Source organism: Peromyscus leucopus, chromosome 3 (genome assembly GCF_004664715.2).
Source record: "Peromyscus leucopus breed LL Stock chromosome 3, UCI_PerLeu_2.1, whole genome shotgun sequence".
Taxonomy (NCBI): domain Eukaryota; kingdom Metazoa; phylum Chordata; class Mammalia; order Rodentia; family Cricetidae; genus Peromyscus; species Peromyscus leucopus.
The window spans coordinates 33,906,829-33,931,686 of record NC_051065.1 but is presented as its reverse complement, the minus strand read 5'-3'; the positions used below and the strand labels follow the sequence as shown (position 1 = coordinate 33,931,686).

The following is a 24,858-nucleotide window of genomic DNA, read 5'->3' as shown; positions in this document are numbered from 1 at the left end:
GGTGATTTTTAAACTTATATAAAGATACAATTTTCATTTTTAAGAAAGGTGATATTTACCAAGTATATATCCATTGCTTATATTTAAAGCTTTTCATACCAGGCTTTTTCTTTTGGGGTCACCAACAAGCTCCCAAATCATGACACAAAGACTTCTTAGTAGTTAAGAATTCTCGGCTTAGCTCTTTTAACTTAAATTAACCTGTTTCTCTTTATCTACCTTTTGCCTCTGGACTTTTTACCTTTCTTTCCTTCTGTATGTCTTATTTACACTCTTTCTTGTGTCTGGCTATCTGATGGCTGCCTGGTTTCCTGCTGGGGTGTGTCCCTCTCTATTTCTAATGTTCTCTTCTCCATCTTCTCTTATTCTTCTTGAACCTAGATCTCTACCCTTAGTTATTCTTTCTGATTACCAGTCCTGTCTATCCCTTTCTCTGCCTGTCTATTGGCTGTTCAACTTTTTATTATACCAATCAGGTATCCTAGACAGGCAAGGTGAAGCAAATGCTGCACATCTTTACATAATTAAGCAAATGCAGCATAAACAAAGTAATACACCTTTAGACTGTGAAATTAATATTCCTCAGCATAAACAAGTGTAACATGTCTTTACATAGTTAAAATAATATTCTACAACATCCTTTTTATTACTACATGTTTATTTTAAGTAATTATATGTTAAAATTATGTCATCATATTTCCTCTAAATATCTAAATTATCATATATTTGTTTACCAAACACAGTAAGTAGCATTCCTACTCTAAATTGCTAAATTTTAGGGGTCACATTTGATATTGATTATAATAATATATTGTAGTAGTGAGTGTGAAAACTCATCCTTATCATTTATTGCTTCTAATACTAAGCTTCAGCCATCTTGTTACACATAAAGATGGAAGGAGATCAAACTAAGGGAAGTTTGCTGAAATAAGGTAACTGCTCATCCCTGGTGCCACCACCTGCTTTCGCTCTAAGACTTTCCTCTTTTTGCTCTAGAATGATTTACTTTGACCTTATTCTGAACATCTTCAGCACTTTCACAAGATTTAGAATTCTACTAACATCCCTTTACATTCTTCAACCAATATCTGAATTTGAAGATTTGTGAACAAATTGAAAACTATGGATTCAAATAAATCTTCTCAAATAATAGCTGATCAGTACTATGGTTTTGTAATGTGCCAACTTGATTGGTCTATACTCATGGGCTTCTCATTTTAGTGGCCCCACAGGGAGATACTTGGTCAGTTTGGAGGCTGGAATGGTAGCAGTAGGCTTTTACCTTATTTTGTGGAAGTTTAGCTTCTTATATAAATTTTGGCTGATCTACTGCATTGCTGCTGAAATGAACGGGCTACTACTGAATCTGTAACTACCTTATCTTCCCCTCAGCCTTTCCAATTTTTGCACATTGTTGCAACACACTGTATTCTATAAAGTTCAGGTTAAAAATTATGCAGTTGAGTTATATTAAAATTGAAACACACACACAGAGAGAGAGAGAGAGAGAGAGAGAGAGAGAGAGAGAGAGAGAGAGAGAGAGTCCCATAATGTTTTAAGTAGGTTTATAATTTTGTGTTGTCATATTCATAGCTATACTCAGCCTCCAATTGGACATATCTGGGAGATCTTTCAGCTTCTCTGACTTCTAGAATAGGTGTGTGTACTAAATCTGAGATGGAAGGACCCACCTTCTGTAGGACACTAACACCATCACAGTCAGAGGCAAGAAGAACTCTCACAGGCCAAGTCATGCTAATGGAATCCTCATCCTCTTGTGTTCTAATCTATCTTAAATTTCCCCACTTTATGTCCACCTTCCTTCCCTGACTCAAATTCTAGAATTAGATAATGACTGCAGCCTATAGGAAACTACACAGTCAGCTTCTGCAATATGTTCTTGGTGCTTCTGGTTTGTTGTTAAGTTACTATATTTGATGATACCAGGTCTAACAAAACCCCACAAGAAGAGTATTTCAGAGCAACTATGCTGTCCACGTAGACAAAAATCTATCCCCAATCAAATATTTAACATTAAATTACCTGGTTAAAGTCTCAATTTTTACAAATATGACCAAAGAGATAGCTATGTGTTCCACAGACACATTAATGCTAATTATCTCTGAAAGATAATGCTCATAGTAGAGGCAAAGTTTTAGCTAACTCTCTATTTCATGAAGCTCTCTTTTAACAAGTAGGAAAGTCATAAGTATAATGTCACATGTTTCTGCTGTTTCCTACTCAGTGTTTAATTTTAGAAGAGTAATTTACCAGCCCAAGCTCTAAAGGAAGTGTAGAGGTAAGTGTATGTTTAGCTAAAGTAGTCTAAAAGTATTTATCTAAAACTTACAAGGATCTAAAGCAAACATTTCCTGGTGGGTTTTAAAGGAATATATGATGCTGCTGTCTTGATCACGGTCTGTTGCTTTGACTCTTGCTACAAAATCTCCAATGGGTTTCTTTTCAGTCACATTAATTGAATCCATAGGAAATGGCCTAGGAATAAAATTGTAAAGAAAATTTTTGGGAACAACTCTTACAATGTAATTACTGAATTATAACTAAAGAAACTTCTGGATTTATGAAACCATTACCTTTTGTCAAGAATTTAAGAGCTCCAAGCCAGGCAGTGGTGGCATAGCATTTAATACCAGAACTCGGGAGGCAGAGGCAGGTGGATCTCTGTGAGTTCGAGGCCAGCCTGGTCTATAAAGCTAGTTCCAGTAAAGGCACAACCCTGTCTCGCAAAACCAAAATAATAATAATAATAATAATAATAATAATAATAATAATAATAATAATCAAACAAACAAAAACCCAAGAATTTAAGAGCTCCTAGTGTATTCAAATTTTGAGAAAATTTGTTTGTGGAGCAAAGTTACACAGATTTTTTAATATGATTTCCTTTTATATAATTTCTGCTATTAAGCCAGATTGTCAAGAACACCATGGAATAAGAGAGATGGAAAATGAAAAACAGCATGGAATAATACATCTCCATTGTTCCAGATAGCCAATGCATGGAATAGTTGACAAATGAACATAAGGTACTGAATGCATCCATTTATCTTATAATCTCTAGGATGAGGGGCTGGCTAAAGCTATAACTTAGAGCAAGGCATTAAGTCAATTTCTGTAACATTAATCTCACACAATGGCTCTGATCATCTCCAGAACATTTCTGAAATGTAAGTCTCTTTATCTGGCATACTTTAAGGAATCATATCTAGCTGATAACTTGTGTGTCATGTGAGGTCCAAGGACAAGAGGGTTGAGTGTATGATGCTGTGCCTCCAAGCAACATTCTGATTACATCTCACTTGGCTCCTCTTTCACATCCAATATAATAAACATAATGTCCCTATAGTAATTATATTCTGGAACACTTTAAGTCCCTTCCTTTTCTGTTTCCCTATTCCTTAGTATTCTGTGTCTCTTCAGATATGAAAAAAATATTTAGAAACTATATAATAATTTGGTTATGGCTCATGTGTGCTTAGTAATAAATTCTGTTAAATGGATAATAAATTCATGTTTATTAAATAGGGAAAAATAATGATGGTGCTTTTACTAAATACAGGTAGACCTGAAGAATGATTATTTTTAAAAATAAGAGATTACTGAGCCTCTAAATTTGCTTCAGTTTCTCAGATACTGTAGCCAGGTGAATTCAGGAACTCAATAAATTTCTTCTTATAGTTATCTATTTGTTGAGACACAACTTAGTAACAAAAGGAAAGTGACCATAACACAATTACTTTTTTCTCTTTACTAATCTAAGAAATATTTAGTTACTTTCCTACTATAGTAGACCATTTAATTACTACATTTTGAACTTTGAAAGCTATGTATTCACAATCTGCAAATATTTCCTGTTACATTGTACTTGGGAATATAAAAATGAAATACTTAAATATTTTAAACTTTTTAAAGTTAGTGTAATTATTAAAAATTAGCATTATAGCGTAGAAAATCTTGAGAATGAAAACAAAAACACAACCAAATCTTTCCATTTCATTGCAGGTTGATCACTTTTAAACTTGTTTTGAGTATTTTCTCATACACATTGCTCTTTGTATCCATGCATGCATGAGTTGTGGGTATGTGCTACTCAGTTTTTGACAGACCATGGTATCATTTTTTTTCCATTATCACAGACTATTTATTGTCATTTGTAAAATATACAAAAGGTTTTCTTTAACAACTTCCCTCTGCTAACACTTTGAAATGAATGTGCTTACTCAAATTGAGGCGTCTCATCATTTATGTTTCGAATATTGATAATTATTGTCCCTTGACAGAACAAACCCGCAGAATCTGTTGCTCTCACTGAAAGCTGGAAAGTCTGGAAGAGAGGTTTTTGAAAAATTATAATATATCATTTGATAACTGGTATACCTATATAGTTTATACATTTCCTGCGATGTATACAACACACATGGGTATATATGAAGAAAAATACTATTCTGAGTTACTATTCAGAGTAAGCATAATTACTTCCTTAACTACACTTGCAATAAATTTCAAAAAGCTTCATTTTATATCCCATAAAGTTTCACTCAGAGGTCTTTGTAGCTTGGTTGCTGGCCTAAATATAGAGGCAATTGAAACAAAAGCATGAATGAAATCTATATTTAACCATAAACACAAAATATAGTGAATTGAAGCTCTTAACTGTTTGGAGCTGATCCTGAGACACAGGACTTCAAGCTTATTCTTCAGGATAAGAACAATGTGCAGTTTCTGAAAGCTGAGGATGTCATCAGACTTGAGTATGCTCCTAGTCAAGCCTGTCCCTCCTCTCACTGCTTAGATGTCATGCATTCCTATCATCAAGTGTCACTTTCAGAACACAAACCAAGCACTACACACAGAGTAAAAGGTCTTTAAGAAACTTTGAACAAACATTCATACCTACATCATACAAGCTTCCATGCTGAATAAAAGACAGTGATTTGTGTGGGTGACTATATGTGTAATCTCATAAATTAGTTGATGAAGTGTATAGTGGGGATAAAGAAGAAAGAATTGTAGAAGTCTGAATGTGTTGGGTTGAGTATGAGTAAAGACAAGAGAGGCAGGAGAGCACCAGAATGTTAGGTCTGAACTGGTTACATGCACATCGAAATATACCTAACTTCCACTCTTTCCCATCTAACTTTAATCTCATACAGTACTCATAAAATCTGTAATTGCCTACTCTACTATTCTGCAACACTCAACGTTTCCAAACTGAAGTTTAAGTAAGATTCATTTGCATTACTCATCCTTTTATTTTTTTCTTCAGATTATAAAGTTGAAGTCATCTACACCTACTAAATCTACTTCCTAAAAGTCACCAGCAACTTCTTTATTTTTGTTCTAGAGCAGGTATTCTCAACCTGTGGCTCTTGACCCCTGATGGCACATATCAGATATTTATAGTATGATTCATAACTGTAGCAAAATTACAGCAATGAAGTAGCAAGGAAACAATTTTATGGTTGGGGGTCCCCACAACACAATAAACTGTATTAAATGGTTGCAGCATTAGGAAGATTGAGAACCTCTGTTCTAGAGTCTTGCATTTTCTTACTCAGTCTTTTTTCAACTGCATCATGAGTTAGCATATTTGGAATCATCTCTAGAACAGGAGCAGTTTTGCAATGGTAGTACTAACAGTAATAACTTACAATTATCTACCCTTCACACTCAGTTATTCCAATGGTCATTTGCCTGGGATAACTGTAGTCATTTGGCCTTAAATGTCTTTAGAAATTTTTATGTAGTTAAAGTACAAACCGTACACTTTGGTAATTGTAAGGGTTTGGTCTAGACATTTAGTTAACTACACAAATCCTTGCAAATGAATCTTGTAAAATGTTACCCTTTCTGTAATGTTACATTGTCTCTAATTTTTCATGAGGAGTTCAAAACTTTTTTAGAATTCTTTTCCATTCTTCATAGAGAAATAAGTAAAATTAAATTACATGATATCCAGCATCAAAGTCCAAGGCATCTTCACCTCTTAAACTAACGACACCATTTACAGGATCTACTCCAAAAGTGTGTGCTCCCCTCTCTGGTCCAGATAACTCTGTCTCGATGCTGTACTGGGAAATAAAATGTATATTATTCACTCCAAAATGAATCAAAAGGTACAGAAAAGTTATTAATGTACAACAATGGGACAAACATACAGAAAGTTCCTTATTTTTTCATAATCACTCTTACAGACTAGCTGCTCTAAAATCACTGGGATGTTGTCATTTGCAGTAGAAGAAAATCAACTCATTTGCTTGCAATATTCTACACTCCCTTTGCTAATTTTTAATGGAGTTACACAGCCATATTTTCCTACAAGAATTTGAAAATGTCTAATTCTGATTCTACAAATGATTTTATATGTGAAAGGATATACATACAGAATAAATTTATTGCCACTTTTTAAATTCCAAAAAGAAATCAAGATTTACACACACATGTTAAAATTTCAAATATTAATACAGCTAGCTGGATATGCAGGTTTTAAAACTTTACTGAAAGTTCTCCAGTAATTTGAGGAGAGGTTAAATTAGATAAATCTGTTCTCAAAAGTATCTGGCAATAAAGTGAAAGAAGTTAATAATTTGCTAGGGGAAGCTCCAGTTACCGTTATGAACTTATTTTTAAACTGATATGAATCCTTTACTCTAGCAATATAACTAATTCTCAAAACACGATATTTTGAAACTATCACCCACTGGTTCCTCTCATGTTCCTACAAATGGCAGACTGGCAATACTATTTTCAGCTGTACCATAGGTTAGTTTTCTTTAATCTACAGAAAAGACATTATCTAATGGGGAAATATCTCAGATTTCTTAACAATTTCATATTGGCTTGTCTACAACAATATAATCTTGACTATTCTATAAGGAATTTTACTACTTTGACAACAATATCAATGAGTGGTAGGGAAAGAAATAAATATCTTCTAATTGTGCAAAGCACAGGCAGGAGATTTTATATGACTGTGCCAACATCACGACACTGGTCTGGGATAAAGCAAGAGCAGCCCAGGTCAGCTGACAGCCCAGCAGCCATTGCTGCTCCATTAGCTCACAGTGAGAGTCACTGAATTAGTAGTAAGGGATGTCAGTATGTGTTCAAAAGGAACAGCTGTTAGGATAGCATGTTGACTCTCAGAGTTTAAATGCCAGCACACTCCCTAGATAGAACTTTAGAAGGTTTCCTTCCTTGCCAAGTCTATGAGAAACTGTCTAACCATGAATCAATTATTAGAAAACAAATCTCTATAGGTTAGATACTTATGAGTCACAGAGACACAGACACAGAAACACACATACACACACACAACAACACAAACATACATATGTATAGACTGGTTTACAGTAGGGTTTGTATACATATATTCACATTTTATTGTATAATCACATTAAAAATAATCTTCTAAAATGTTTTTTCAACTTTAACACAAATATTGCACTGAATAATTAACTTTATTCATTCATTAAATTATGTTGTCTATTCTTCTAAACAGACTCAGGTACTTTGCCTTGTGTACCAGCTTCAGAAATATACGCATCTCCCACAATATTGGCCACCTACTGTTAGCCTGTCACCATGGGCAATGTCCTCATCTGTAACAGTCGCTTTATAGATGGATTGAAAGAGTGGATAGTCCTCAGCAATTTCAAATGTAGCTGTGAAGCAAAAATCAAGAACATTATATCAAAATATTTGTTATGTTTATGTGGATTTTGGATTATTGTGGGGGTGGACTAACAATTTAAGACAGCTAGTCTTCCTTTTCTCCTTTTAGTCTTTCCCTCTTTGGCTTCTTATCATCTTTCCTGGCCCACAGAGTGCTTTTCCTTACTCTGTAGCATTATTGTCAGCAACTATAGCTTAGTAAGAAAGAACACGACATGAGGATCCAGTAAGGTGCCACAAAGTATTTCTACATCTGCTAGGGTCTGTTTCACATACTTTATGACATCTCTTTAAAACACAGGTTTTTAAAAAATGCATAAACTTATATAAAATACGGCATGGATGAATTGTGTGGGCTCAGGAAAAATTTGTTAAATAAATTGTTTTCTTTATTTCTGAAATGAGTGTCTGCATGTGTATGTGTGCATCTGTGTGTGTGTGTGTGTGTGTGTGTGTGTGTGTGTGTGTGTGTGTGGTAATCTAATTGTACTGAAATGTGATTTTGATTGTATGTTAATAAATAAAGTTGTCCAGGGGTCAGAGCTATTAGAGCCATAGCAAGAGTGTGGCTGTGGTGGCACACGCCTTTAATCCCATAGATCTCTGTGTGTTCAGGGATATAGCCAGCATTGGAGACATATGCCTTTAAGACCTAGGGGGCTGTACATTCAGACAGTGACGAGGCAGTCATGTGTTTGGGTTTACAACCAATGAGAAGGCAGAACAACATACTATAAAAAAAACGAACAGACAGGAAGTAGGTCTCTTTCGGGAAGCTGGGACACCGCAGGCGGAAGGGTAAGATTTTAGCTCTGAGCTCTGACCTCTCGGCTTTCTCCTTTACATTGTTTCTGTGTTTCTTATTTAATAAGATGGTTAGTTACATCTATATGTGTGTGTCTGTGTGTATGTGCACGTGTTGTGTGCGTTATGAGGGTATGTGTGCCTGTGCATTGCTCCTTTAGACCTTATTGAAACTTGAACTCATGATCAGTGACAAGGCATTTTTAAATTTCCTATTTCTTATATAAGTAGACTAAATTCAACTTATAATAAAACCAAACTTTCCCAAACTTCCCAACTAAATTAAAATTTTTGTAACATTTAATGTAAGAGATTTTGGCATAGTGGAGGGTAATGCTGGTACTCAGGATCATGTCTCCCATATTTTCTTTAGAAATAATACAAGAAGAAAGAAGAGAATAATTACCAACACACACAAATACACTTTAGCATGGTTTGAATACATATCATCATCCAATTTTAAAGAAACTTAGGTGAATTAATAATATGAAGAATAAAATCTTATTAAACTTAGGAATTGATGTCTTAAGCTTTCATTTCACTCTGATGCCATGTGTCAAGCAAAAAAAAAAAAATCACACAGAAAAACTGTCAGTAAGAGAAAAAATGCAAATACCAGGTCTAATTATGCTGTGAAACTCTTACCAGAAAAATCAAATCTATTGGAAGTACAAAACCAGAAAATTCTGTTCAAAGCCTCATGGGTATACAGTAGTGCAGGGAGGGACAGAAATGCTTAAAAACACACCTGAAAACTTGTTTTTTCATTAAAGTCAAATAAATGATAACAAAATTGTAGTGGGTAGCATTTCCAGCTTTGATCTGGAAGTTTTCCAATAGCAATCTCTGAAGTCTCCAGAAGGAAAATGGGGCCCCAACAACAGCAACTCTTCCCAATCCAGAATGATGCCGTGGTAATCATCATCATACTTCACTTCTTGCCAGAATTTCAATCTTACCCATTGCTCCAGAATCTACAGTTAGTCTAACTGAGATGTAACTATCTGAGCTTTCTTACAGTACCCAACAGAGATACCATCATCCCCTAAACAGCAGGAAGCAATTCTAAGAAAATGACGCCCCTTCTACCTAAGGTTTCATATTTCTCAGGTTTATGGATGATGGTTATAGGGTTGGGGGTGAAAGAAAATATTAGACCGAGTACTCTCCTTAAGAAAAGAAAAAGTGTCTCAAAAAAAGGAAAAGAAGAAATGGAATGAATAGGTATAAGATATTATGGTAGATTATTGTATATACTAGTAAAGGAATTTAGTAAAATAGCAACCTTAGATAATTTGCACTGTAATTTGCACTGTTATGGATTCTTATATGTTGATACAAATGTAAACTATTTGTATATTTCTGTTTAAGATAATTTGTATATTGATACAAATACAGAACTATATTTGTTATAATGTACATATATTTCTACTCTTATTTCAAATATTTATATATTGATACAAATGTAAATTTATATCTGTCATACAGTATGTATGTTCTACTTCTGTTTAGGATATTATGTATATTGATATACATTTAAGATTATTGTCATATTGCATATTGCACTATACATTCCTACCTCTGTTATAAATATCCTGTGTATTGTCACAATTTTGAAGACATAGTCCTTTACCGTACATTTGCTTATAGACTGTTTACCATTTAAGATTATTGTCATATTGCATATTGCACTATACATTCCTACCTCTGTTATAAATATCCTGTGTATTGTCACAATTTTGAAGACATCGTCCTTTACCATACATTTGCTTATAGACTGTTTACCATGTTTATGGGAAGCCTTAGTCCTTAGATGATTTAGGTAGATAAGACTTATAGATTTATAGTTACCTATGCTTGTCATCTCTATAGTTATATTAGTTAGGTTATCCAGATTCACAGATAACATAGGTCGGATGGACAGGTAGTCTTCAAACACTTCATGGACCTAGAGAATATGGCATTTAAATAACTTAGAATTCTGTTGACGTGGGACACAATTGCTCCTGGCAGCACCAATTTGATCCTGAGAGAATGTTGGGCTTCTAAGACATTTCCATTTGGAAGTCTGTCTTCTTGGCACAAAATAGCCTATTGGGCAAAGAAATGCCCTTGCCTCAACTGCTGACAGATGAATGCTATCCTTCTGGATAAGCAGGACACAAGGAAAAGTGACTTCTGAACTCTGCCAAGACAGGGTAAGAGGGTCTTTCAGAATTCCTGCTTCTGAAAATGGTCCGTCAGATACTCTAGGCCTGTAGCCAATTTGAATGCACCCACAATACTGAGAAACATTAGGTGACTGTCCAGGCTGCCAGCTGTCTTGGTCTACTCTTGCAAGATTCCCAAAAGTTGCTTGCAACCATCTTCCATTTCTCAGGTACCATTATATTTTCTCAGGTCTTTGATGGGATTGAAGACTAGCAGTTATAGTTACAACTTTATATATATATATATATATATATATATATATATATATATATATATATATATATAATATATATATATATATATATAATCTTAGATAGAACATATTAAGTATTAGATTCAAGTTCTTTAGGAGAGGACACCTTTTGGAATGATCTTTGTAACATGCATGTACCTACGCTCTGACATCTCTGGATTTTTGTATGTGTTTCTTGCTTGATATTGTTTGCATTGGTAGTAGTTCCATCTTATCTAGGTCATTATCCCTCATTACTCCTGAACAATATTTATAGCCATTCCTTTGTATATAATCTTGTATTACATTAGAACCTTCTTATTTAGACAAAAGAGGGGATGTAGTGGGTAGCCATTCCAGCTTTGATCTGGAAGTTCCAACCCCCATTGAGGCTTCAGTAACTGTCATGCCTACAAGGCAGGGCCAAGAGAGGACCCTGAAGACCTGAGATCCAGATGTGCCGGCCCTCTTGGTTCCTGGACCCTGGACACTAGAGGTAGACTGAATAGAATTCTCCAGAGAACATCACCGGACTGCGCTACACTTTTCGCAGACCCTGCAACCTATCCCTTCACTTGTGAGTTCCCCACTAAATAAACCTCCCTTTTAACTATGTGGAGTGGCCTTAATAATTTCACCAAAACAAAATTACTCTAAGATAATAATCAAAATTTAAAATAGATGAAGTAAAGCATAACTAGACAGATGCAGGCATCTAGACTTCAGCTTGAATCAAATGATCAGAACATTGGACTTAATGTCCTTTTGAATTGTCCAAATGTTGGCCAACTGTCAGGTTTTTCTGAGTCTTTATTAGCTCAAGCTTTTATCTACAAAGAGAATTATTAAAGGTTTAACTGTACTGAACCCTCAAAGCTCCGAAGCAATTGTTCATTAGTGCACTCTTTTAACTTTCTATGTTCTTCAAACTTTGTTTTTCCCCCCAAAAGCCTTCACCCCTTCTCATCTATTTTGAAGTCCAGAGTGGAGCTATCAACCTATCACAAAGTAAACAACCGCTTAGGCTAGTAAGAGCTGAACTTTCCCCAGAGGCTCTGCACCACCACTAACTGCGTGTTCTGTCCTTGTATTGGGGAAATGGAAGCATTTCTCCACAAGGGACAAACCTGCTCACTGTCTGGCACCTCCCTTGATCTTCCCTTGCTCTGACTGGGTTATCCTACATTTTCAGTCACTCTTTCACTTCTGCCTACTACTCTTTAGCATATAAACACACTCATTTCTGTAAAACACTGATTACCTCTGGCCCCAATTCTTTGCTACCCTTCATTGTCAGGGTTTATGTTATCTTTTCACCTCTTACTCAATCTTAAATCCATTCTACAGCAGAAACAGTTTCACAAAACTTATTTGTACATCCATGCTTGCCTGATGAATGGACCAAACTTGGTGTTCATGTTATTGATTTCCCATCAACATTTATACAAGTAATACTTCTTTCATCACTTGGCAGACAAAAGAGCACCACTAAGAAGGAATTGATCTAAAACTTCCAGCATCTATGGAAAAAATCTCCTGTTGGCAATCTCCTGAATAGCTATTAAGTTCTTTGATACGACAAAATGCTGGTACAGAATTTCAGATCATGTCCAACAGTGTCTTAGCAATTCTAGATGTCCAGTAACTATCTCCCTTATTCTGTCCTCATTGAGCACACATTTATTATCCCCTCATAGGCAAGAAGGAATTCAAAGCAAGAAGAGGGTAGTCATCATACTCAAGAGTCATAGGAGTTTCAGATCCAGATAGGGTACAAGAACTCAGGGGTCGGGGGGATCAGGAGGGATAATCTGATACCTCACTTCTTTACTACGATAGGAAGGGAAAATAAAACATGACAAGAACACAGTTATTTAGTTAAATATACAGCCAATACCATTGAAAGTGTGTGTGCATGTGCTTGTTCCTATTGAAAACAAAACAAACTGCACATGATTGTCAGAGAATATTTTTCACAATAGTAAAAAGAAGTAAAAGACTACTTTTGTATCGAGTTTATGGAATATACATTACATTTATATATGCAACCAAGATTTTGAAAGAAGTAAAGGCAGTAGTTGAGGAAAATATAAAAGATATTTTCATATACAAAAATTCTAATTTATTTTAGTGATCATTTAAAAAAATAATATGACTAATTTAGTAAATTGAACACTGGATTTTGCTTTGTACATTTTAAACTTTAAAATGGTATATTAAAAATTACTTTATGTTTTCAAAAGAAATTTATAGTTCAAATTCATCATCTTCAAAATTGAGGTAAATTATATTTTTATAGAACTACATTTTAATTACAGTGATAAAAATGTCTTTCAAGTAGATACTCAAGCTGACACACTTGGGTCACTAGTATGTTCTCAGAATGTAGAATACAAGCATAATTTGAAATGAAAAAATATAAAATTTCAAGGCATCTTTTAATTTGATAAACAGAAAATAAATTAAAATGATAAATAAAGACATATAACTGTTCAAAAGGGAGATACAAACAGTGATAGAGGCTTCATTAATCACAGCTGTGCATTTTATCCCATCCGTTTGTCCTTCCCTCCTCGTGTGCTCAACCTCCCATTCAAATGAATCCTCTCTGCTTGTTTCTGAAATTACCCCAATGTCTTCTTTTAAAAAGAAATGAACCAGACAAGAGTCTTGCAATCCCAGACAACCCAGCCTCTGCCTTCTCTTCAGTTTCATATTGAGATGTTTAAAGATATGTTTTCTTTTCTCGGACTCACTAGCCAAACCAACCTGCTACAGTCTGGCTTCCACACCATGACATGGTAAACTAGCTCCTAGACTCATTGGTTATGTTTCCTTATATTGTCTGGGGGAAGCAATGGACGTTGTAATTCCCAAATTCAGCTCATTGTAGAAGGCAGTTCTACTCAGCAAGCACCTAGTGTTCTCCTGGAATGTTCTTTTCCCTGTCGTTTATGGAATAGCTCCTCCTTTGTCTACCACCACTTTGTGTCCTCTCTTTCCTTGGCAGGCTAGCTTTCTTCCCCATGTCATTAAATGTTGTTCTTCAAGGTTTGGCCCTCTGCCTTCCTTTCCTCTAATTCCCGACTGTGATTGAGTAATTTCATCCAAATCCATGGTTTCAATTACAAAACATTCATAGCCCTATGCAAGCCCTCTGAGCTCAACTGCTAACTAAAATCCCTGCTTTGATACATGTACCAAAGGCATGTCAAATATGATATGTTGTTCTGGGGGTGCCATTTATGGAAGATTGCTTGCCTGTTTTGCTTGGAGTCCTTATTTATTACCTAATCCCCAAACAAACAATCAAATAGCATGTTCAAACAGCTCAGAATTCTCTTCAAATGATGTCTATTCCTCAGTTTCCCTTTTATGCTTGAGGATCTCTGTCTCAGTTTTGCAAATCAGAAACCTGAGTGCTTTCTTTCTTCCTTTTTAGTTTGTTTGTTATTGGATTCACTTAGCACTTAAGCATAACAAGACAAGTCTTCCCAATTATTTCTACCACATCCCTAGCTAAAATGCACCCTGGATTACTGAAAAATAAACTGCTGTCTGGCCTTCCTCTATCTGTTCTCAATATCTTTAAACTTATTCAAATAAGTTACATCTGTAATTGTGTTGGTGTTTCTATGATCTAAACTAAAACAAAGTTAAAAGTTTCTATAAAATAAAATTATTTAAATATACAAAGACAGATATTCTGTGACACAAAAATGCTGTATGAAACTGATGTTTCAGTATTCATGATGCCAGCAATGCACCTGCTTGCTGTCAGTTATGCACTGCTGCATCTGCTACAGGAGCAGAGTTGAGTGATAGTGAACTCATCATTCAAATCATGAATCCCGGGCACTCAGTTCTCAATAACTTACTATTTTTAATTCCCACATCTCTTCCTTACAATCAGAAAATGAGAAGGTAGAATGTCTGACACACCTTTAAGGAATGTGAACTATTTTGTTGTTGAAATTTTTGAATAAAAAGGTATTTATTAGACAATAGCTCTTTAGTTAAAAGAATCCGACACATGACAGAAAACACAGACTAAGCTCTGATCACTTAACAATTGGAAAATTGTTATCAGAAAAAGTAGAATACTTTAGATGAAACATTTCATGATCTCAGATTTTATTTATAAAAAGAAAAAAAATAATATAACCAAAGCAGGATTCTGAAAATTTCACTTGTTAGCCAAGAAAGGAGTAATTCACTAATACATTTACTTATATCTCCCTCCTACCTTCGTATCTTACTTCTTTTTTTTTCTTTAGAACATTTTTCCATTCATTTTACACACCAATCAAAGATCCCCCTTTTCCCTCTTCTCACTCCCCCCAGACACCTCCTCCCAACCCATCCCACTACTCCCCACAAGAAGGGAAGGCCTCCCATGGGGAGGCACATCCAGTAGAGGCAAATTCAAGCCCTTCCCTCTGCCTCAAGGTTGCACGAGGTGTCCCAAAATCCTGCTCATGCACCAGGGATAGATTCTGATCCTACTGGAAAAAGAAAGCATCTTCAATAAATGGTGCTGGCATAACTTGATGTCAACATGTAGAAGATTGCAAATAGATCCATATCTATCACCATGCACAAAACTCAAGTCCAACTGGATCAAAGACCTCAATATAAAACCAGTAACACTGAACCTGATAGAAAAGAAAGTAGGAAGCAGTCTTGAACTCATTGGCACAAAAGACCACTTATTAAATATAACATCAGTAGCACAGACACTGAGAGCAACAATTAATAAATGGGACCTCTTGAAACTGAGAAGCTTCTATAAACAAAGAACAAAGTAAATAACACAAAACAACAGCCTACAGAATGGGAAAGGATCTTCACCAACCCCACATCTGACAGAGGGCTGATCTCCAGAATATATAAAGAACTCAAGAAACTAGACATCAAAATAACAACAATCCAATTTAAAAATGGGCTACAGAGCTAAACAGAGAATTCTCAAAGGAAGAATCTCAAGTGGCCAAAAGACATTTAAGAAATAGTTCAACATTCTTAGTCATCAGGGAAATGCAAATCAAAATGACTCTGAGATACCATCTTACACCTGTCAGAATGGCTAAGATTTAAAAAAAAAAAAAAAAAACTCTGAAGACAGCTTATACTTGAGAGGATATGGAGCCAGGGGAACATTCCTCCATTGTTGGTGGGAGTGCAAACTTGTACAGCCACTTTGGAACTCAGTATGGCAGTTTCTCAGAAAATTTGGAATCAATCTTCCTTAAGACCCAGCTATACCATTCTTGGGCATATATCCACAGAACGCTCAATCATATCTTACTTCTTTTATAAATGTCCTTAAGAATTATTTTTCTAGAATTAGGTTAAGCACGATGCTCTTAGATCTGATTCAATTCAGCAAACATGCTCAAACATCTTAATGAATCTGTCTTTATAATAATAAAAAAAAATCTTAAAAAAAAGAATTATTTTCTAATTTTAATGTGTTTGCTTTCTGACCTCCCAATATATAAGTGAAATTTTCTACCTAGCAAATGTACTTTCAATCTATTCTATTGAGAAATGGTTTGTTTTCTTATACATATGTATAATGGGATATAGTTTTTTTATATTTGTATATACTACATACTTTGTTTAATAATACCACCAAATAGTTCCATATTAAACAGTATGTCTCATCTCTTTCACTGTATATTTCTATTGAAACTAAACAACAGGAAAAAATAAGAATCATACCTGAACCCGAAGAAAAGAGGGGGTCAGCAGTACAGTCTGGAGGTTCTGGAACATCTATTATATTAATGGTCAAAACATGTCTCATGACCCCTCCAGTATCAACTATAAGTAGAAACCTGGTTGGATCAGTTTCATAATTAAAGATTTTTGTAGCCGTGATGACACCAGAATCTAACAAAGAGACAATTAAAAATCATAAATACTGTCTATCAATCTAGCTAGTAAGATACCTAAGTATCTTTCTATCTACAAAAATATACCTTAAATGTCTAGAAATGTGCTAGTATTAGAAATTATAATTGATATGTAAATGAATTAAATTGGAAATGACATGATCTATTCAAAGTAGCACAATTATCTGTCATTCTATGAATCTTTTATGATTCATAGGACAGAAAAGAAAATAGGTATGAAAATAAATTATTTACAAAGAAAAAATACAGGCAAGTAGATATAAGTAATTCACACATTTTGATCTAGTAAACTGTGTTTTCCTTGAAACATTTTCATTGAAAATCATTTCTGAAATCACAGAGGCTATTAGTGACAGAGATTTCATTGTCCTCATGCTCACTTGATATAAACAAGGAAAAAGTTTATTTATATCAAGCTTCACTAGTTATAATAAGTTGACTCTAAAATCATGACATAAAGTTTTTATGTGTTTGATAATATGGGTATGGGGCAGTGGTATATACATGTTTGTTGGTGGTATGCTACATGAGGTTGATGTTGATGTTGTCCTAGATCATTTATTGCCTTGTATAGAATTCTCATCATTTGAGTTAACTGACTGGATTCACTGCTTGACCAGAAAGCATCATGGATCTCTTTGTCATTACCCCTTCCCACCTGCACTGGATTACAGATGACCATTGCTATGCCCAGCTTTTACTTGGTGCTAAGAATCTGATCTCAAAATATTTACATTTATATATCAAGTACTTTATCAACAGAGCCAACTCTCCTGTCCCTGGGGTCTGGGTTTTGCAGATTTTGACCTGAAACTGAGATAAAATTTGTTACCACGAATTCTATGTTGTGGAAGGAGATATGTTGCTCCTGCTAGACTAGTCTAATTCTCAGCATTAAAGTAATCAGTTAAATCAAGGAAAGAAGAGCTAGTATAGATGAAATGAAGAAAAATATAGACAGTTCAAACATATTTTTATTATTAGGCATATCAGTTTTATTAAGTCTGGATATTTTGAAAGAAACTAGAAACATGTTTCAACAAATAAGTTACTTGAAACTAAATATAATACTATCTTAGGAAGAAATCTACTGAATAGAGAGAAAAACTACAATACATTCTGAGAAATTGGCTATTATCAATAGACTATCTTTTATAATCATTTAAAACATATGCACTTACTGATACTAGCTTATGAATTTAAAAATGACAAATGGTAAGTTTGCTGAAACAAACTTCCTATAAGTTCTTAGAGATTTCCCTTTTAATTTTATGGAATTCTGTGTGCCAGATAAACTCAGGTCATAGCAGGAGATACACATAACCCTACTTGAACATCACTCAAATTGAAATGGAGTTTATGTATTATTCCTAAGTAGTCAAGAAATAATTTCAAAGTGTGGTGCTAGATCCAACCTTGAGAGACTATCAGTAACATCATTGATAGGATTTATTTACTATGGTGTCTCTTAATGGGTCTTTTCTTATCAGACTGAACCAACTTGACGAAATTGGGTCTTCTATGGGTCTTCTTCTAATTCCTTATAATGATTTTGGTGCTAAGGATATAATGCAAGATTGCCTGTATCTGTGCAGATAACATATAAAATCTAGCTATATCTGGAGTTTAAAGATCCAACTACAAAAAGAAGTAGATTTATAATAGCTCATACTTTGGTACTAGCATAGTCCCAGATGTTTGTTGATGAGTCACCAGTAATAGAGATTTAGCATCTCATTTACTTTGAATCTAGAATGTTCTGTACAGTTTCATGTTTTCATGGCTAAGTTCCATCTTGGTGATATTGTGAGGTGGTGAATTCTTCAAAAGATGGGAACTAGTGGCAGATCTTCATGTTATTAGAGAGTGTCCTAGAAGGGAATTGTGTGAGCCCAGCTTTTCTTTTCTTCTTTTCTCTCTTCTCTCTCTACCTTTCTTTTTCTTTCTCTGTCCATGAAGGGGGCTGCTTTTTCTTGCCATGCATCCCTACCATGTCTTAGAGGTAGCAACTCTAGTTCTAGAGGATTCAACACCTTCTGGATTCTAGAAGCAGCACACACATGTGGTGCATAGACATATGTGTAGGCAAAGTACCCATACACATAAAATAAAAATAAATGCAACTTAAAAAAAGATAAGTGTGTTTTAAAAAGCAAAGGGTAATTTTTACTTACAACAACAAAAATAAGATTATATGAAGCAAGGACCAAACTATATCCTTGAATCTATCATTAAAGTAGAATGATATGTCTTGGTGAAATCACAGTTCATCCTGAACTTTACACAAGAATATATGACAGAGGCAAGAATTAAAAACAACACTGAAGAGAATTCTTTACAGACACTGACCAATTTAATGAGAAGTGAGATGTTTTGGGGTGACACATGAGTTTTACTAAGATAAGAATGGCTTAAATGATGGCTTAACATTGCCAAAGTGAAGATGAAGAAAATATAAGAAATGTTTAATAATTAACTAGTTCAGCATGATCACTGAGAGGGGATAAAAATACAAGGGAATTCATAGTAATTTGAAAGGGCTGGGAATAGGTAAAAGAAAGCACATCTCTTGTGACAAGAGGGTAGAAAGGCAAAGCAACTGTCTATAAGGAACCCAAAGAAGTCTACTGATGATTTATAGTCATTTCCCAATATGTGATGTGATTTCAGTTGACAATAAAGAAGATTTTAGGTGTATCAGAGGTTTGAAATACTGAGAAATAAACACGTTAGCCAATGAAAGTAGATCTGACTACAGCCACTTTAAGGGTGACTCAAACACCCTTTGAGCTAAGGATAAATTAGGATCGATATGATGGTTCATGTGATTTTTCCCAAATATTCCTTGGCCCAGGAATAGCAGAACAACAACAATTGGGCAGTCAAATGAATGAGTTCTCTCAAGTAAAATGTCCAAGAACCATATAGCAAACTCCCTGACCACATTATCAGGAAGGGATGGATAGAGGAATTTCAATGACTGCAGAAAGTATAGAGGTAATTTACAAAAAGAAAGAAAACAAAACAATGGACCTTGACATTTGTGATTAGTAATTCTGTTTAAAGAATTTAAAAAGTAAACTCTTTGTTTGAGATTCTGAAATTAAGAGGAAAATAAAAGGGACTGGGAGATTTTTCAGTGGTTAAAGAACCTGTTCAATTTCAAGGATCAGAGTTCAGACCCCCAGAAACCACATAAAATCTAGGTAGACATAGCCAACCTGTGTTCCCAGCCTTGGAAGGTAAATACAAGGGATTCCTGGCAGACCTTGGTTAGCTAGATAAGCAAGACTGATTAGCTATGAGTTCAAGTGAAAGACCCTGCTTCAATACATAGGTCAAAAGCAGGGAAGGAAGACACTCAGTGTCAACTCTGGCCCCCCACCAGCACTGGCGCATGAGTGTCTGTGGTGATGTTGTGTTCCCCAATACATCATGCACCCTAATAAACTTATCTGGGATCAGAGGACAGAACAGCCACTAGATAGACATAGAGGCCAGAAAATGGTGGCACACGCTCCTTTAATCCTATCACTTGGGAGGCAGAGATCCATCCGGATCTCTGTGAGTTTAAAGCCACACTGGAAACACCAGGCATGGAGACTCATGCCTTTAATCCCAGGAGGTGAGCCTTTAATCCCAGGAAGTGACGGCAGAAAGCAGAAAGGTATATAAGGCCCGAGGACCAGGAACTAGAGCTGGTTAAGCTTTTAGGCTTTGAGCAGCACAGTTCAGCTGAGATCCATTTGGATGAGAACTCAGAAGCTTCCAGTCTGAGGAAACAGGATCAGCTGAGGAATTGGCAAGGTGAGATGGCTATGGCTTATTCTGCTTCTCTGATCTTCCAGCATTCACCTCAATACCTGGCTTCAGGTCTGATTTTATTAATAAGATCTTCTAAGATTCGTGCTGCAAGTGTCTGTACATAAACACGCAGCTATAAATTTGTGAGCACATATATACTCAGAAACAAAACTGTACTGGGTGTTGATAAAGCTCTGGCTACAACCACAGGGATATATGAATGACAATTTATTTTAAAGTTATAGAGATTTGAGTACAAAGTTTTACACTGGCTCACAAAAGGGATGGAGCATTTGGGACACTGAATATGATATAGTGTGAGGATCAAAGAAACAGAAGAAACACTGTGGCAGAACATGAAGTAGGAAGAAACAGTATGAGTGACATAATCAAGCCCCCAGAGAAATGACTACTAGGGTGTGGGAAGAAGCAAAATATCTGGAGCTGAAAATAAGCAGGGGAAATTCCAAAGAGGACCATAACCACACTCAAGAATCAGTTTTACAGATGGAGAAGCTTGCTGACTCCCCACTTCCTGACCCAGAGATATGAGATGTGTGGGAGTGTGAGTAATATCGACAGGAGACATGCTACATTTGTTCCTGAAGATGAAAAGTTTTGGTTAAGCCAAGAGATAGAAAAATGTCACAAGATAGGTTAAGAAAAGAATTCTTTTTTAAAAAATGATTTTTTCATAAATCATATTGGGAGCATATTGGGGACAGGATGGAAAGATCTGGGTACACAAGACTATGTGGGATTACCTTAGGGAAGAAGCTGAGTAGGATGCTGATGAGCACAGAGGAGAGGATAATACTTGTTTGCAAAAGCTTCCATCTTAGGCAATTGCAAGGGCCACAGGAAATGAAAGATTAGGTGTGCATATGTTTTCCATAATTAGATTCAGATATACTCGTATTATAAAGAAATGGTGAGGAAGTAATATGGAGTACTTATCTCATCAGGGATGAAAGCCAAGATTAACACTGTAGCTTCAGCAGAGGTCAAATAGAAAAAAAGAATGTCTTTGGTCAGATGTCAGAGGTCAAATAAAAAAAGAGTAGCAGACAGTTGAGACTTAGGAGAGGGTCTTGCGGCAACCTGACTAGGAAAAGTTAAAGACCATCTGGGAAAATGGTTCAGCAGACAGAGTGCTTTCTGCACAAGCCTGAGGATCTGGATTAAGATCAGCATAAAAGATGAGCACAGCCTTATATCCTCTAATCCCAGAGATGGAAAGGCAGACAGGAGGATTCCTGGAGTTTTCTGGCCAGGCATCCTAGCCAAATTGATGGGCTCCAGACTTAGTGAACGAGCCTATCTCAAAAAATAAGGCCAAGAGCAGTTGAAAAGGACCCCTGCTGTCAATCTCTGATTTACATACATTTGCAAACACCACACACAGATAATAAATAAGTAAATAAAATAATCAGAGGCACTATTGCCACAGAAAGATTTCTAGTATCACACTATAGTCAGGATAAATTAATTGCAAATTTGAGGTTTAATGTAGATTCTCAGAGACTGGGTGGAAAGAGAGGGTCTGATGATCAGAAGCTGGAAATGACTTCTGTGGAAATGGGGCTGTTGTAGAATGTAGAGCATGCTCTGCTCTCAATAGAGCATTCTAAAGAAGACACATGCCCGGTAGCTGAGACACAAAGCCATTTCTATTTTTAAAACCTATTTTCTTACATTTATCATCATTATACCAGGCAGTGCTTTGACACATTTGAGTATAATATGCAAATAAATGTGCACATGCATTTTAACAGGTGTCTGAAATATAAAAAGGAGCCATGCTAGGGCACAACTCAGTTTACAGTTAACACTACCTTAGCTTCATATGTAATTGTAAAATTATAAAGTTATGAAAAAATCACACTTTGAACAAAGAACATATGGATAAAAACAAGCTGATGATCTTTCACTAGCATCACCTGTATTTTCAAGTGGGCCTGGATTGCATGCTAATTGAGGGAAAGAGTGAATTTTGTCTGCTTCTTCAATGATTTACCTGAGAACCTCTTCCTACTTTTTATCAAGTTCCAAGCACATAAACTACCTGGCTGGGCAGTGCCAGAAGTGTGCTCCCTGCCTTAACTGATGCTTTGCTAATCCTCATGAATACACTTTCAATTTATTAATCAAAACAATTTCAAAATGGTTTTCCTTGAAATGGTCTCAATATATATATCCCAAATCATCTTTTATTCAAGGGCTACTTTTTGCTTGGAAAAGGAAGAAGCAGAAACAATTCTCAAGCTAGTTATTGGACAGAACTTAATTTACTCAGGAAAGAACACTTGCAGCAATATGAGGCTTATTCTGAAAGAGGAGCAAGACAGAAAGGAAACTTCAGAAACTGAAATTATCTGAAGCAAAGTTTGAGCAAATATTCTAATGTACCATTGTAGTGTAACTACATCATTATCTTCAGAGTCTCACTTTAATGTAACAGTTACAAAATAAATAAAAATATATAAATGCTAAAATTAATTTACTTGCATCGATGACAAAATCTTTTGTTTTATTCAAAAAGTGGTAGGCATTTGGTTTTCCAGCCACATCTTTGTCATAAGCACGGCTTAGCTCTGTTCCAGGAAGCTTATTTTCAGGCAAATTCACAGGGTTGATTAATATCTGAATTTCTGCCACAATATTGGAAAACACTAGAGCTGTAACACAGAAAGACTTAAGTAAAACCAAGAGCAATGAAATGATCATTCTGTAGGCTTGTGCTCATTAGTGACTGTAGCTGATGAAAAGGCTTCATGTAAAACAAAACTAGCACTGGTTTTCTCTTTAAATGAGATTTTAATACATGTTTTCTGTTGGGCCTTACATATGAATTTTGACTAAAGAACAAGTTGAGATCCAATCATTATTCTATCTTTATTTCTTCATTCAGTCTGGCTGTTGAACTATTACCAAGTACAATGACTATGCCTGTTCAAAGGAAATTTCCCTAATTTCCTCCTTGTCATTGACCATTCAATCAAGGAATTATGTGTGTTCACTTAAACTACATCTTAATTAGAAAGTTTACCACATTTTTAATTGAAGCACCACTTCAAAACATCAATGCATTGTCTTTTCTGATTTTATTTGCTTTTTTATTTTCCACCATCATGAAAAAAGACTCTGCTTTGCTTTATATGTGACTCATTATAGATTCATAAGTCCACGTCTCCTCAGCAAAAAGCAGAAATAAAATATTGTGAAACTCTCTCCCAGACTGTGAAATACAACAAAAGGATAATATGTGAGCATATACAGTATCCAAAGAAATAGCCTAGTGTGAAAATTAGCCATAAATTTCAGAAATGCATCATATGATAATATGTAGTAGACAAGAGTTAAAAGCAAATAGCGCTACAAAAAGAGGACTCTGGAAATATCAAGTGGAGTTTTGCTTGAAATAACCTAAGGGCATATTAAGTTTTTCTCCTTATTCACACACACCTACATGTACACAAGAATAAGCAAGAAGTGGAGGAATATTAACAGAAACTAAAAGGATCCCAGCACAGATCCAATTCTTCAATACCCATAGTCTTCTAAAGGCAAACAATTTGCAAACTTAAACTCACCTTCGCACGTTAACAAAATCTTGAAGATATTCATACTCAGGCTGCCTTCTCCAATGTCCACACCAAGGCCCCTAACAAATGAACAACTGTGGATACTTATATAAATTCAGTCTTCATACAAGTTAAGCCAGCAGGTCAGTCAGCTGTTACTCAACTATGATGACAGTAGATTTACTCTGTTTATCCGAGTGATTATGTGCACAGGTCATATTTCAGCTCCTGTGTTTGTTCCCACACAAATCTGGTAAGATTATCTGCAAAGCCAGGATCACTATGTGCCACCCATTTAATTCACACTTTTCCAGTTGATGGGTGGTTTCCTATGGAGAATTTTTGGCAAGAAGCCAGGCAATCTCTTCTTTAATTCTCCTTGATCTAGAAACCCCATGCATTTTTTCAAACCCTGCCTGAGACACTGCAGCTGACACCGGCTGTGTGATCACCTCTGTACTTATGGCTGCTTAGTATTGCCAGGAGCAACAAGACCCACACCTAGGCAGCTCAAAACCTAGCAAGCATAAAGAATGGATAAAAGTAACTGTACCTCCCAGAGGAGAAGCAGGAGTCAACAAAAAGCATGAAAGTTTAGATCAGAAAGAAA

The 24,858-nt window shown here is 35.5% G+C and overlaps 1 protein-coding gene across 1 annotated transcript in view; it reads right to left on the bottom strand.

Annotated features, from left to right (window-relative positions):
• The window catches only part of LOC119087687 (cadherin-related family member 3-like), an 88,840-nt gene extending 64,521 nt beyond the window's left edge, over positions 1–24,319 (bottom strand). The window contains exons 1-7 of the mRNA XM_037204289.1: positions 24,258–24,319; positions 23,169–23,336; positions 16,667–16,837; positions 7,591–7,685; positions 5,970–6,092; positions 4,242–4,345; positions 2,351–2,496 (exon numbers count right to left, since the gene is read on the bottom strand). Of these exons, the coding sequence (XP_037060184.1) occupies positions 2,351–2,496; positions 4,242–4,345; positions 5,970–6,092; positions 7,591–7,685; positions 16,667–16,837; positions 23,169–23,336; positions 24,258–24,291 (841 nt within the window). The 5' untranslated portion in view covers positions 24,292–24,319. The remainder of the gene's footprint in view (positions 1–2,350; positions 2,497–4,241; positions 4,346–5,969; positions 6,093–7,590; positions 7,686–16,666; positions 16,838–23,168; positions 23,337–24,257) is intronic.
• Positions 24,320–24,858: the final 539 nt, after the last annotated feature.